Raw genomic sequence first — 16,236 nt, forward strand, 5'->3', positions numbered from 1 at the left:
CAATTCCTATCTTTCTAAGTAGGTTACTCAGGAAAGCTAGATAGTCCATGGCCAGAACCCTCATTTAAGGAGGGTCTGAAGGCAACTGTGAGCAAGGGCGCCCCAACAGAGGTAGGCTGCTAGGTAGCTGAGAATTTGGTACTGCTGTGGCATTAGTGTAGAAGAACCTGTGCCTCTAAGGTCACTTGGGAGAATGAGCCAATGATACTTCTTCAGGAAAGGATGGGGCAAAAGGCTTCTTCCCAGCAGCCTCTTTCTGCAGTAAGGGATAAGCTAGCTTTGTTTTTATACTCTTAATTAAAAAAAAACAGATGTGGCTAGGTGAGTCATTCTTCTTCCCAAGCACTCTGAAATGGTGGCTGGGTACATTATAACGATTTTCTTTATAACCCTGCCTACTCTGAGTAAATACATGGCAGTATTATTCCAGTAATCGTTTGGTGCTAGGAGAAGAAACAGTTGCTATTTTCAGTTTTAGAAACAGGAAATAAGATGACATGTCAGGGAGAAATGAATCTTCCCAAAAAAATATAAAGCTCAGTTGACTGATAAACCCTTAAAAGTTTGGCTCGCATAGCAATGTCAGTTAGGAATGTGAAATCACACACATCAACTGACACAACTATGCTAGAAGCAGCCCTAATGTAGACACAGTTATACCAATCAAAAATGTCCTTTTCATACACACACACACACACACACACACACACACACACACAATATTATTACACACACAGAGGTGGAGCAGAGAAAAATTTAATATATAAATGTTCCTGTCTTTAAAAAAAACATCTTGAAAGGTATTTGTCAATTTAATCAGTTAGACTCATCAGAAATCCACGTTAGGAATTTTTTTTTTAAAGCAAATTATTTTTGAAGAATTTGCAAGTGAAACAGGGCCTATGAAACACTATTGCTCTAGTAGCATGTTATTCGGGATATAAAATATTTTCATATTGAAGCGCAAAGGCTTTCAAGATGTATGACTTAACAGTGTGCAAGTTTTAAAAGTTTGCAAACAATTGCAAGCCAGAGATAATGATGTGCAAATAGCAAAGAGTGTTATCTTCAGCCTGATATTCTTTTTTTTACTTTGTATTTTGCCACTTTAAAAAAAACCTGCTATTTTGCTCTTTATTGTACAGCAATGCTACAACGATGGTTGAGGAGCCACTTTCATTCTATACACTCCTATTCTCTGTAGCGTGTCACTTTCTGGAAAAATTACCCTTTCAGAATTATCCTCATGCTTGTTCTCAAAAGTGAATTCATTGGGAAAGTTTGATAAAACTTTACTAAGTCATAGCTGTGTGACACAGGCACAGCTGGAATCCAACAGTCAGAGCAAGTGGGAACTTGGTGCTGCTACAGCAGTACAGGGAGTGTAAGAAAACTCTGTGCCTCAAGAATAGCTTCAAGGAATGAACCTCAACTGCTTCTGCAGGAGGAAAAGAACGGTTACGCATGTTGCTTATTTCCATTCCAATGTGTGTGTGCACCACATGAACGATCATCTGAAGACTTTTCCCTAGTGGTACCCTTTGGGTCGGCTGTGTTGCCCCCTCACAGTAGTGTATATATACCCCTGCTGAGCCAACTTCCACTTTAGTTCCTCCTTGCTGGAATTGTCCAACACAGGATGCAGGTGGGTTTGGAATGGACATGAGCAACACATCTCGAAGAACAACAAACAGTATGTAACCATTTCTTCTTCTTTGAGTGATTGCTCATGCGAATTCCAACAAGTGACTTACCTGCAGTTTGTACAGAGGAGAAGTTGGCCCTCAGCTAGTTGCTGAGTATAGTACTGCCCTGCCAGACACTGCCTCATCCTGGGGCTGTTAAGTGAGGGGGTAATGAGTCGTGAAGGTGTATGTACTGAGGACCACATAGCTGCCCTGCAAATGTCCTGAATTAAGACTTCTGCCAGAAAGGCTGTTGATGAGGCTTGTGCCTGAGTATATGCGCTGTGATAGGTGGGGCTGAAACCTTGGTGAAGTCGTAGCACAGCTTGATGCACATAGTGATCCAAGACACCAGGTGTTGCAACATAATCAGGGGGCCCTTCGTGCGATCCACAGTGGAGCTGAAGAGCTTTGTGTTGGCGGGAGGAACAGTTCAGTGTGCTTAATGTAAAAGGCAAAGGTACAGCTTATGTCCAGGGCGTGTAGCGCATTATTCCTATCCCCAGCATGCAATTTTGGGAAAAAAACAGGTAGGAAAATGTCCTGACCGACATGAAATGGTGGCACTACCTTCAGCAGAAAGGCAGGATGGGGCCACAGCTGCACCTTATCCTTGTCCTGATTTTTATATGGGGGTTCAGAGGTAAGGGCTCACAGCTTCAATACCTGTCTGGCAGAAGTGATAGCTGCCAGGAAGGCTACTTGTTATGAGGTAGGTTAGAAAGCAGGCAGCGAGGGGCTTGAATGGGGGCCCCATGAGCTGGGAGACCACCAAATTCAAGTCCCATGACAGTAATGGATGCCTCACCTGTAGGTAAAGCCGATCCAAACCTTTAAGGAAACAACCCACCACTGGGTCCCTGAAAGGGAACTTTACTCCTGAAGCATAGTGGAAAGCTGAAATAGCTGGTAGGTGTTTTAAGTGAAGGAGGTAGTCCAGTAGCAAGGGAACTGTAGCCTCCTTGGGAGGTGTAAGGGGTGGTGCACCCTTATCAAGACACCACAGGGTGAACCTCTTCCATTTGGATATAAAGTTGGCCCTGTAGAATGCTTGCAGCTGTCCATTAAGACGTCCCTGAGTCTGAGCACTGGTGGTTTAGCCACGGAGCTCCCATGCTATGAGGTGAAGCAACTCCAGGTTCAGGTGGCACAACCTGCCAAACACCTGCACAACAGGTCAGGAACCAGGGGGAGTATTATGGCCTGGACAAAGACTGGGATAGCAGCATGGTGAAGCAATGTTGCCTCAGCCACACTGGTACGATCAGTATGACCACTGCTGTGTTCTGTCGAATTTGGAGGAGACTTTGGGTATCAGTGGCACTGGAAGAAAGGCTTACAGGTATTGCTTTTCCCTCGACAGGTGGAAAGGATCCAATAGGGACCCCTGGCTGTGGCCTTGAAAGGAGAATTGTGGGCACTTCCTGATCAGGCAGGTTGCGAACAGGTCTACTTGGAGATAACCCCACCCTTAGAAGATTGAAAGAACCATGTCATCCGCTTAGAGAGAGCACTTGTGAGAGTGAAAGGACCAGCTGAGGCTTGCAGGTGAATATAATGAGAAATGAAAAGGCCCCACAAGGGAATGGTCTCCCAGCACGAGGGGGAAGAGCGAGTCCCACCCTGTCAGTTGATATAAAACATTGCTGTGGTGGTGTTGTTCATCATTACCAGTAGACACTTGCCCTGAAGGTGGAATAGAAATTCCCGAGGGCTGTTGCTACACTTCAAAGGCAAAAGCACTTTGGGGAGCACGGGGCCAGCAGGGGACTGCTTGAGTCCCCCGCTGGCCCTATGCTCCCTGTGGCATTTCAAAGCGTCAGTGCTGCCTGGAGCCCAGGGTCAGTGGGGGAGTCCCCAGCTGGCCCTGGGCTGCATGTGGCATTTCAAAGCGGCAGCACCAAATGGAGCCCAGGGTCTGGTCCCAGGCTCCATGTAGTGCTGCCACTTTGAAGCATCCTCTCTTCTCTTCTCCTCTCCCCTCCTCCCTCCCCCCCCCCCCCACTTGCAGCCTCTTTCAGATAAGCATTTGCTTATTGGATAGTAGACTAGTCATTCACATCCCTACTTGGAGGTGTCCTGGCGCTGCATGGAAGAGAAGTGAGAAGGTCCTCTTGTTATTTTGCCTGCCCCAATGGCATTCCTGATCTTATCTGGGAGGGGTGGCTGGGGCATTCCTGATCTTATCTGGCAGTTGGGGCTGGGAACAGGGCCTGCCACATGACGGGGGGGGGATGTTTACTCAGCAGCCGGGTGGACAAGCCGCCTGGCCGGAGTGGGGGTGCAGGGTCTGCTCTGGTGGCTGGGAATGGGACATGGTGAGGGGAGGAGGGTTTTGTTCTGGTGGCCAGGCACGTGTGTGTTAATAACTTGGGTGCCACAGTGGCACACGTCCAAACCAGCGCACACGACCTCAATATTGGTGCACAAGCCAAAACTCACTCCCGTCATGGTTGGAAAATCTTAGAAGGGACACTGCGCGCAAGCAGTGTTCCCTCTAAGCGGCGTGGCAGCATAGTTTCACAGGTGATTTATCAGCCCCACCTACTCAGCCAGCTCCATGCAGGGAGCCCTGAGCCTCTGACTGGGTGGGGCTGATTAATAACCTGTGAAGCTGTGCTGTTGCACAGCTTAGCGGGAATGCTGTTTGCAACCCCTCTCAGCTTGGTGTCATCTGCAGATTTGACAAGCATATTCTCTATCATCCAAGTCATCAGTAAAGATATTAAATAGTATTAGACCCAGGTCTGACCCCTGCAGAACCCACATTCTCCTATTTCAACAGCAGAATTGTGGGCTTTCAATCTGTTGTGCACCCAGCTTATGGTAACTTCAACTAGACCATATTTGGCTTATGAGAAGGTCATGCTGGAAGGTGTGAGAATTCTTAAGATAAATCATGTCTACAGCTTCCCCCTCCATCCAGTAGTCACTAAATCTTCAGAGAAGAAAATTAGGTTGGTTTGGCATGATTTATTCATGACAAATCCATATTAGCCATATCTTATCATTGTATTATCTTCTAGGTGCTTATGATTTTACTAATTTGTTTCAGCATCTTTCCAGGTATTTTACTTGACTAATTTCCTGGCTTCTCTTTGTTCCCCTTTTAAAAGATAGGTGCTATGTTTTCCCTTCTCCCGCCCTCTGGGATCTCATCTTCCCCCCTGAGTTCTCAAAGATAATTGCTAATTGTTCTGGGATCACTTCAGTTAGTTCCTTAAGTACTCTAGGATTAATTTCATCAAGTCCTGCCAACTTGAATATATCTAAATTCTCTTTAACCTGTTCCTTCCTGTTTGGCTCCTGTTACTTCTCCCTTGCTAATGCTGAGTATCTGTTTAGTGAAGACTGAAGTGACAAAGGCATTAAATGTGAGCTTTCTTGGGCTATGTCTACACTCGCGGCTTCTTGCGTGAGTAATATGCAAATTACTGTTCTTCCTGAAAAGTAATAGGTGTAACAGCATTGCGCTAGAGGGTTTTTCTTGCGCAAGAAGGGGCAGTGTAGATGCTCCTTCTTGCGCAAGAGACTCTTCTGAAAAAAATGGTGGCTCATTAGGTATGCAAATGAGGCTTGGCGATATTCCATGCTTAGCCTCATTTGCATATTACTCACGCAAGAAGCCGCGAGTGTAGACATAGCCTTGATGTAATACATTTTTAGCTTTCCTTTTCCAGTAAGTAGAGGACTTACGGTTTTCTTCATCTTTCTTTGCCCCAATGTATGTATGGGATCGCTTTTTACATCCCTTGCTAGCTGTGATTCATTTTATGCCTTAGCCTTTCAGATTTTGTCCTTAGATTCTTGCATTACTTCTATATTCCTCCTTAGCAATTTGTCCATGTTCCCACTTTTTTGTAGAACTCTTTTGATTATCAAGTAATTAAAGAGCTCCTGCTATAGGAAGATTGTCATGTTACTATTCTTCCTACCTTTCGTTCACATCAGGATAGTCTGCTGTTCGTGCTATCTAATGTTGTCTTTTTGAGAAACTGCCTGCTGTCCTGAATATTTATTGCTTAGATTTTCTTCCCTTAAGATCTTACCAGTGCTCTGTTCATTAAAGTCTGTTTTTTTTCTAAGTCCATTGACCTTACTTTGTTGCTCTCCTTTCTTTCCTTAGAATCTAGCATTTTATGGTAATTTTTACGCAAATTGCCTTTAACCTTTACATTCACAACTAATTCCTCCTTGTTGGATGGAATCAAGTTGTAAATGGCTGTCTCTCTGGTTATTTCTGAAACAAAGTTTTCCCTGGAACATTTCAAAGACTTATTGGAGATTTTGTATTTTGCAATACAGGCAGTCCCCGGGTTACGTACAAGATAAGAACAAACCTACAGTCCCTAAGTTGAATCTGTATGTAAGTCGGAACTGGTGTCCAGATTCAGCCACTGCTGAAACTGACCTACGGCTGACTACAGGAAGCCCAAGGCAGAGTTGCTCTGCCCCGGGCTTCCTGGAATCAGCCTCTGATCAGTTTCAACGGGCTGAATCTGGACGCCAGTTCCGACTTACATACAGATTCAACTTAAGAACCCCAGGCATCCCCAAGTCAGCTGCTGCTGAAACTGATCAGCGGCTGATTCCAGGAAGCCTGGGGCAGAGCAACTCTGCCTCGGGCTTCCTATAGTCAGCGCTGGTCAGTTTCAGCAGCGGCTGACTTGGGGACACCTGGGGCAGAGCAGCTGGGGTGCTGCTGGGTTGGTCCAGTAGCGCCCAGAGCAGCGCTGCAGGACCAACCGGCAGCGCCCCAGCTGCTCTACCACAGGCATCAGGAGAAAAGCCTGGTCTGCTGGGGGGGGGGCGCGTACTAGTTGCACCCCCCCCCCCCAGCAGACCAGGGAGACGTGGGCTGCGGACCGAGACGCACCGCGGTCCTGCCGCCCGGGTCCTCCACGGCTTTGCTCCCCGTCTCCCTGTTCTGCTGGAGACCAGCAGACCAGGGAGACGGGGAGCAAAGCCGGGGAGCATGCGGGCAGCGGACAGCCCAGACGTGCCACGGCTGTCCCGCTGCTGGCGTCCTCAGAGGCTTTGCTCCCCGTCTCCCTGGTCTGCTGGAGACCAGCAGACCAGGGAGACGGGGAGCAAAGCCAGGGAGCACGCAGGCAGCGGACAGCCCAGACGTGCCGCGGCTGTCCCGCTGCCGGCGTCCTCAGAGGCTTTGCTCCCCATCTCAGTAGACCAGGGAGACGGGCAGCAAACCCCGTTCGTAACTGCGGATCCGACGTAAGTCGGATCCGCGTAACTCGGGGACTGCCTGTATTACTTTTCTAACAGATGTATGGGTAGTGAAAGTTCTCCATTATTACTAGGTCCTGTGTTTGTATTATTTTCTTATTTGTTCTAGAAAAGCATCCTTTGCTGCTTTTTTCCCCTTTTACCTTTACCCAGAGATTTTCAACTGGTTTGTTTCTCACTTCCTTGTGGATTGCAGACCTGTGTATATATTCTTGATGTATAATGTAACACCTCCTCCTTTTTTCCCCTGCCTTTCCTTCCTGAGCAAATTGTACTCCTCTATAGCAATTTCCTAGTGATGTGTTTTATCCCACCAAGTTTTTGTGATGCTGATTAAGTCATAATTTAGCTTATGTAAAATACTTCGTTTTTAATTCTCTATGTTCCTTCCATTTGTGTATAGGTAGCTAAGATCCTCTCACTGAAATCCCTCTTGATGTTCCTTCCTGACCCTGTTCTAATTTTCAATGCCCCTTTCTCCCTCCTCTAGTCCTCTGTTAAGGTTACCTTTGTTAATGTTTAACTGTGGGCTTTTGTCTCCTGCCCTCTCTGAACCTAGTTTGAAGCCCTCACTACATTATTGTGTTGGTGCTCTTCCCCTTTTTGGTCAGTTGCACTCCATCTCACCTCAACAATTGTCCTTTCCGGGAAAAAAATCCATGGTTAAGGAAACCAAAGCCCCAAACTACTATAAGTCAACTGTCTAGCTCATGTGACAGTCTTGTTTCAGGTATTTGCAAAGGTAAAAGTAAGCCAGTAAGAAAGTGGCCGACTTGAAGTGGGACCTTAATCCTGTTCTCTCCACCTCCATCCCTGACCATAGTTGAGTCCAGCAGCCAGGAGAGCCCATGGGGCTAGCAGAAGATGGGTGAACCCTGAGGGGTGGACAGGACTGGCATTCAGAGGCCTAGGCACTGGGCCAGTATCCCAGGCGTGCTGCAGCATCCTGGCCACCTTTAGTTCCCTTCCTGTGCCTAGCAGCATTGCCCCCACAGCTCCCATTTCGCTGGGAACAGGAGCAGCGCAGAGCAGTCATCAATGGAGACTACCTCAGCCCTGAGCCTCCCATCCTGCACTCCATCCCACACACACACACACACACCACAGCACCCTGCTCTGAGCCCTCCACACACCCAGCCCTCTGCCCTGACTCCAGCACAACCCAACCGCCGTCCCATGCTCCGCATGCACTCCAACCCTGACTCCTGCACCCCCTATGTCATCAGCCCCTGCCCTGATTGCTGACCCCACCACATCCCAACCCTCTGCACTGAGCTCCTCCAAATGCCACCTAGTTAAATTTCTTACAGATGCTGTTGTATCAACCCCAAATTCCTCTGACCTGAGCCCCCGAAGGGGGGTGGGTTGTGGTAGGACAGTACTTGTGAGAAATTTAAGTTACTTTCACCCCTGGGTATTTGATTATAATTTTTGTCTCAAGGTACAGTACCACTCAGAAAAGTGAACTTGGAAATATGTCTCAGTAAGGTTCCCAGTAAATGTGCTCTGTTTATAAATGAAAATTTTGCCCGCCCACAACCAACTTCCAATGTTACGAACTCAACCTGGAAACAGAGAGTCAAACTGAGTACTTTCCTTTTATCACATCATATATGTTTCTCTGATCAAATTATTCCCTTTGTGCAATTGCAGTGCTTTGTCTGAGCTTGCATATTTTAGCCTAGTATCTGGAATTTAAGAAACAATTTTGATAATGCCCACAGAACACCCATGCCTACAATGTGGCCATGATTGCATTTGCTCATTTTCTTGTCTGTAAATCCTTGACCATATAACTGCATTGATATACTGTATTGTTTTACTATATAGAGCCCAGGAAAAATTATACTATAAAAATGATAAAAAACTTACCCCCCTCCCCCCCACATAATCACTCTAAAATCATCATCTTTATTTCAACATCTTCACTTCTTTAGGATCACTTATTCAAGGATATTGTCATCATTTGACTGAAAGTATGGCAGCTTTTCCATATGTATATAGCCAAGTATGCATGCCTAAATATATGTGTACCTTAATTTGTACCTTAATTCATGGCTGTTGATGATCCTTTAGTAACAACAAATAATATCTTGTATGTATGTGCAGTATTTATTTTTCCAGGGCATGCCCAAATGATTAACAAATGCATGATTCCAGGCTGGCAGAAAAGGCTGCAAGAGAGAGATAAACAAGCAAAACTACCTGAGCCCCAGGGCAGAAACTCCTGGCAGCTATGAAAATAGGAGAGTTCAATTTAATATAACAGTCAATCCTCTTTTTCCTAAGTTACCAGGAAGCACCATCATCCTGACGACGGAAGGAAGCTACTGCTATCTCTACTTTCACCAATAATGCAACCAGCTTTTGTTCAGGGAGATGACCCTCTGATTACTCCAAATGGGGGTGTTGGCACCTCTTCTTCAGGGAGGACATAAGCCCTATCTCCAAACTGCAGTAACGTTAAAAGACAGTTCCTACCCCCTCAGTAGCAAGAGCCAATGCAATGGCCCTTGTGGACTCTGGGCATACCACCAAAGCGAAGGGCAGGGACCATCTTCCAGAGCCAACTCAAGCTGCATCATTGGCCTCCACTCCAATGCCAGTCCCTCTTCCAGTGCTGGAGGTACTGGCAAGGCATGGTGACCTGGAGTTGGTGGTACCCTGAACCAACCACAGGAGGTGCAGGTCATGGAGGACCCACCAGCACAGGATGATTCTGTGTTCCTGATGGTGGCAGCATCTCCAGACAAGGAGGTGGCAGGCATATCATTGTCCCCCCATCTATGGACTCTACGATTCTCCAGGACCTTCTCTGTTGGATAGCTCAAATCCTTAGCCTCCAAGCTCAGGAGGTGATGGAGGAATCAGACCTTACTGTGGATGTCCTCTCACTGGAGGGACCAGCTCAAGTTGCCCACCCGATTATTAAAGCAATACGGACAACCACCAAGGTGCTGTGGCAGACCTCTGCCTCGATCACACCTGAGGCCAAGGTAGTGCAGAGGCACTAGATTATACTGAAGCAGACAAAGACATCTGCATGAGCCCCCTGCCAGATCACTGGTGGTGGATATGGTCAATCATAGGAAGCACCAGGAGCAGCTGGAACCCGCACCCAAGAATAAGGTGGTTACGGTGCTGGACCTTTTCAGATGAAAAGTGTGCTCCATCAGAGATCTCTAACTTTGTGTTTTCAACCAGCAGGTGCTGCTCAGCTGCTATGACTAACTTCTGGGAATGCCCTCTCCAAATTTCAGCCTCTTTCACATGGAGGTGAGACTATAGGGGGAAGAGTGCTAAGTTAGTGGAGAGCATTCTCACTCAGCTGTCTGGCTAGTGGGTCATGCCAAAATGCTCTGAGTCCAACTGATCACTCTATTTGGGGTCAGCAAGGATTATTCTCCCAGGTCAGACTGGCAGAAATCCTTGGTTTTTTGGAGGGGAGGGGGTTTGTTTGGTTTTTTGTTTTATTTTGGTTTTTTGCCTGTCTCTGCAGCACGGGACACCAGTCAATTGCAGATTTAAGCCAGTGTAAATATGGTGGATTCTCTGTAATTTGAAGTATTTAAATCATGACTTAAGGACTTCACTTATACAACCAGAAGTTAGAGTCCATTACAGGAATGAGTGGGTGAAGTTCCATAGCCTGTGCAGGACATCAGACTAGATGATTATGTTGGTTGTTTCTGGCCTTAAAGTCTATTAGTCTACTAGTGACTGGGGAGGCCTCATTCTGGGCAAGACACTTTAAGAAAGACATAGACAAATTGGAGAGAATCTGGAGCAAAGCAATAAAAATGATAAAAGCTTTAGAAAATATGACCTATGAGGGAAGGTTAAAACTTGGGCATGGTTAATTTTGAGATGACTGGGGAGGAACCTAGTAACAGTCTTCAAAGACATTAAAGGGTATTTTGAAGATGATGGTGATCAATTGTTCTCTATTTCCACAGAAGATAGGAGAAGACGTAATGGACTAAACTGCAGCAAGGGATAGTTAGATATTAGGAAAAACATAATAACTATCATGATTGTTAAGCTCTAGAATTGGCTTCCAAGGGAAATTGAGGAATCTCAATCATTGAACGTTAAGAATATCGTACAAACACCAATCAGGAGCCGAGGTTGTTTTAAGTTTTCTTGAATCTTGCCTCAGCACAAGGGTGTTGGTGTTGGACTTGATCTCTCAAGCCTCTTGCACACCTACATTTGTATTATTCTCTATTTTTTAATATCTCAAGCCTAAATACCTTAAGCACCATTTGTTGTATTCCATTCAAATTGTTTTTCTGATTGAGGTTTCATCACCTGTTTGAGTATCCTTGAGTGTTCCCTTCCATAAACTGTGTTCTAATAAACCCTCCTAACTGCCTCCTTTTCCCCAAGCACTTTTCCCCCAAAAGTACAGAACCACTGATTTCGACCCCGCTCCTCAAAATTCAGCCCAGCTCTGTTGATTCCTCTGCCTATTATTTTTCACTCAGACGATAAAAGTTAAAAACAAAAACAAAAAACAGGAGGTGGGCAAATGAATAAGACCTAAGGAATCTGAATGAGAAAATTTAATTGCAGTTGAAACAGGTCAGAAAGTTCTTGAATATCACTCCGTCTGTCTTTTAAAATGTGACCATATCTGATTTTAAAGCAGATTTATTGTTTGATATAAACAATTATTTGAGAAAAAAGAAAAGAAAACTGTATCAGCTGCTGATTTTAGGAACAATAGGTTGACAGAGGTCCTTTAAGGTAGGTTTGTAAAATCCCATTTAATTGGTTAACCAGTTAAATGTTAAATGGGTTAGGAGGGGGGAACCTCTATTTCCCATTTCTCACATTCATGGCAGTACCAAGATAGGGGAAATCTATGTGGAAATATGTAGGGGGAAGTCTGGAAAAGTCTAGAGCTCTCTCTGCACTTGTGCCCATCACAGGTGCTAAGCACCTCATTCTGCTTAGGGAGCAAGATGACTCTGTGGGACTAATGGATGACTCTGTGGGACTTCCTGAATATTTAATCTTTATATTTGACATACAGAGCAGAACCCTGAAATATTCAGGAAAAACACTTCAGAAGTATCTCAGTGGGCATTTGTTGTTCCTGTATATGGTCTTCCTGTCACCTAATACTGGTAAAATCTAAGAACAAAGCCCACCTAGCATACATTATTCAATAAATATCTAATAAGAACAAACAAAAAGATATGTCAGAACAAAATTGATGACTTAAAATAACAGTTCAGAAATTCCTGAGTCCAATAGTACAATTTTTACAATTATTTTAAATCTCTGATATTAAAGTCAATTTTCCTCTAGGCAAACAAAGATCCAGTGTATTTAAAGCATTGGAAATCCTCTACTCCAAATTACTGCCATAGAAAAACAGTGTTTGTAAGGTATATCCAGGGTTCTAAAAGCAAATGGTTTCTAATGGACAATAAGAAATAATGTTTTTACACACTTTGGCAGCTTTTTCTTCAACTAGATTGAATAAGGTCATTGTTTGGCCATATTTTTGGTTTTCAATTCTAATGGCTCAGAGTCCTAAACCCAAAATTGCCCTAGGTAAAAGAACCGACCTAAAGGATTGTATTTAACACACAAAAAAAATCAATATTTTCTACAATATTTTTGTTTCTGTTGAGCAAGTTTTCAATACGTCATGCCTGAAGTCTGCAGAGTGACTTAAGTTTTTATTGATAAAATGACACATTAAATAAGGTTCTGCATAGAGTCCAGTCCTTTGTTCCAATGACAGGATAACTTGAGAATTCTTTCTCTTCCACAATTCATAATCAGACTTAACATTTTAAAGATTCAGCTGAGACCTAGAGTTTTCCTGTTCTCTCTCTGAAAACACAGGAGAAATATTTCTCAGAAACAGCAGTATAATGTGTTTAAATGAGAAAGTATAAAATTATCCAATTGTAAAACCATTACTTAGGCTTTTTACAGAGAGGAGGACAGATGATAAAACATCAAAAAACATCTAGATGTGAGGTTTCAGCATTATTTGTCACTACAAACAGACATAATACACAAATAAAGAGACTTTGATAACACCAATTTTTATCCCATATTGCAGTCAGTACAATCATCTTGGTTGCTCAGAAAACCTAGAAGACATATTTCATGTGCTTGATTCCATATGTTTTAAAGAAGACCATGATAATCAATGCCCAAAGTCCTAGAATAAAACCTCCTGGAGGATGCCATTCTTTCTGCTTGGGTTTCTGTAAAATAAAAAATGGTATCACTATTAGTTCCTCATGTTAACTACTCACTGGATTTATCAACTAGAAAAATATCTTTGCACGAGACCAAAATATTGACAAAATGCACATCTTTTACAGAGCAGATACCCAATGCCAAACATCTGTCCTTTTAATGAAGTTGAAAGTAAGCAGGGTGAAGTGAGTTGATAGCCTGTTAAACCAGCATCCTGGGAGTGACACTAAAGCTATGAGCGAGACACCACTTTCAGTGTACAAGTTGCACCTCCCTGGTACGGCACCCTCAGCACCTGACTGGCTCAGAACCAGGGAATTTGCTGGACCAGGGGAGGTCAACGCAGTGGAGGGGTCCACTTTCCCATGGCTTCCCAGTGGTTCCACTTTTCTCAAGGTACGTCCATATTACCCAGGACTTTGCTTTCCCCACAGCACAGGGAAAGGGGAACTCTACTTTCCCCCTGCAGCTTAGCTGCCAGTTGGGGCTCTACTCCCCTGCCAGGACTCTGCTTTTCCCCCAGTGGCCAGGGACTCCTCTGCAGTCCAGAGCTCCACTCTTTCCCCGGTGGCTTCGCTGCCACCTGGGATTCCGGGCTCTTGGTGGCCGGGGACTCCTCTTTGTCCCCCGCGGTTCTGTTGCCACCTCAGGGGTCTGCTATTGCCCAGCAACACCACGCTCTCCCCTGTCTAACAACTCCATGCTCCCCCCAAAAGCCCTGGTGGCTCCACGCTCCACCAAGCAGCTCTGCTGCCATTTGCAGGGCTCTGTTCTCCTCTCCGTGATTCTGCACTTCCCGCCCTCCTGGCATGCCGCTATGGCCCAGCTGTACTGCTGCCCTCCACCGTGACAGGGAGCTACTCCCTCCCACCAGAGACCAGGTGCTCTACGTTCCTCCCAGCAGCTCTGCTTCCCCCTGGGGCTCTATCTTGGCTCGCTAGTTTGGCAATGCTTCTAGCCCCAGCCCAATAGCTTATCACCATGAGTGCGCTCATGGAAGGCACCTGATGGTGCTGGACCAGGGGTGTGCCGGACCGGGGACTCTCAATTATGGAGTTTCAACCTGTATACTATTTGCAGGTGCACATAAGCTTTCAAAAGACAAATCCTTCTCACATTTGTTTAGAATGACATTTCATATGCTTGGGCTCAGGTGATCTGTGAAATTTCATGAAAGAATTTGATAAAACTTTGTTTGGTATTAAAAATATACATTCTTAACAGTGAAAGTTAAAAAAAAAGAGGAACTTGTTTTTTCAGCATCTCAGAAATGTTCAGATGTTCCTTCTATGTTCAAAAGTTTCAGAGGGGGTAGCCGTATTAGACTGTAACTGGAAAAACTTTAACAAAAAATGTAGATGGAATCATGAGCTTTCGTGGGTACAACCCACTTCTTCAGATGAATGGCGTTAAATATATAATTATTAATATTTAAATTATTATAATACATATTATGGTTGATTTGAACACTGTAGTTTCCCCTAAGAATCTGCACCTCAGGAAGCCCAAGAGCCTGTGCTTGACTTGTCCTTACCCAGAACTCCTCTCTTGAACAATCCTCTAATCTTCAGTCATGTGAATTGCATCAAAGACAGCTTAGCCCTTCCTGATATAAACTGAATGGTAAGAGTTGTACCCTTCTGCTCTCTCTTCAGCACAGTGAAAACTTCACGTTATATGACCTGTGGTGGGAAATGAACTCTACAAGGTAGACAGACTTGAGGCATTCTGGGTCTCTAAGACCTGTGTAATTAATGCTAATTACATACAATGTTTTGTCTGAGAAGATAAAACACTCTGAAATCAGAGATATCAGTTGTGATTCTTATGAGAAGCATAACTCATGTCTACTGTATGCAGGAGATGTAAACATCATATACAGTAAGGCAGAATCCAAGGTGTATGCAAGGAGTGAAATTGCTGAAAGAAAAATAAACAGATGCTGCTAAAACAGAATTGCTAAAGAAACTGGCTATGTCTAAATAGCACAAATAGCACAAATTCTGAAGATCTTGCTTATTTTTGTTAATTTCCAAGGAAAAATTAGACTTGTTATTAGAAAAGCCATCTGTCATGCATAGAAAATAAAAATAAATAAATATATAGATAAATATTCTGCCTTCTATACCATGAGCATTGAAAGATATTCTGCTTTTGTAGCATGAAGTCAAATTAAAACAGTCATATCACACTCGGGTAAATAAATATTACAAATACAAAATATTCCAAAGTTCCAATTTCTGCACAAAACTGGTTAGGGGAAGCTTGCTGTTTCCTGCTAAATGCACCAAGTGGCTGGGAACTTCAAAGCAACAGGTGTACTTTTCAGCTTTTCTGTTCTTCCAAACAACTTTCTAATTAACAACCAAAGCCTTTGGATTTCTCTGCCTCCTAAAACTGCATAGATCTGGAGAGTTTTTTTAAATCAAGAGAAAATTTCTTGTTAAGTATAATATCATTTATGCATAAAAAAACCAAATGGAAACAGGAGGTCCTGAGACACAAACCAGTACAAGCCCACGAAACGTTACTAAATGTATCTTTCCCGCTGAGAGAATCAAGAGACTCAGATTATAATTTACATTAATAACAAGATGAAGATTTAAGACAAAGTAAATATATACACCCTTACATTTGCTAATAAACTGCTGTTGATACCCCTTCTTTGGTATTCACATCCACACATCTCCATATAAATACCCCAGGAAAATCAACTCTAAATGTGCAAAGCTGTCAATGTACCGCAGTTCTGAGAGTAACAGCTCCCAAACACTTCTCCACACAAAGGAACTTTCTTGTTTAAATTCTCCTAATTAACCCACAACTTCGTATGCATACTGCATTGCTCATTTCATCAATCTCTTTGTACTATCAATCTTTCTCTTCTTGGAGCTGAGACAAATCCTTACCACAAAGTGGCACCTGACCCTTCTAGACAAATGACTTCAATTTGCAGTCAGTGACACTAAAAGCCTCTCTTCTATTTTATACAGAACGCATAATTTAATTTCTTTAAAGAATTTATATGAATAAATATTTATAAGGTGATCTGAGTATGGTTTTAAGTTTTGTCATGCTG

The 16,236-nt window shown here is 44.0% G+C and overlaps 1 protein-coding gene across 1 annotated transcript in view; it reads right to left on the minus strand.

The window, feature by feature from the left end:
• Window positions 1–12,601: 12,601 nt before the first annotated feature.
• PIGK (phosphatidylinositol glycan anchor biosynthesis class K) overlaps window positions 12,602–16,236 on the minus strand; it is a 162,596-nt gene continuing 158,961 nt past the window's right edge. The window contains exon 11 of the mRNA XM_075936291.1: window positions 12,602–13,162. Coding sequence (XP_075792406.1) covers window positions 13,046–13,162 — 117 coding nt within the window. The 3' untranslated portion in view covers window positions 12,602–13,045. The remainder of the gene's footprint in view (window positions 13,163–16,236) is intronic.

The sequence above is a fragment of the Pelodiscus sinensis genome, chromosome 9, assembly GCF_049634645.1.
Source record: "Pelodiscus sinensis isolate JC-2024 chromosome 9, ASM4963464v1, whole genome shotgun sequence".
NCBI classification, from domain to species: Eukaryota; Metazoa; Chordata; order Testudines; family Trionychidae; genus Pelodiscus; species Pelodiscus sinensis.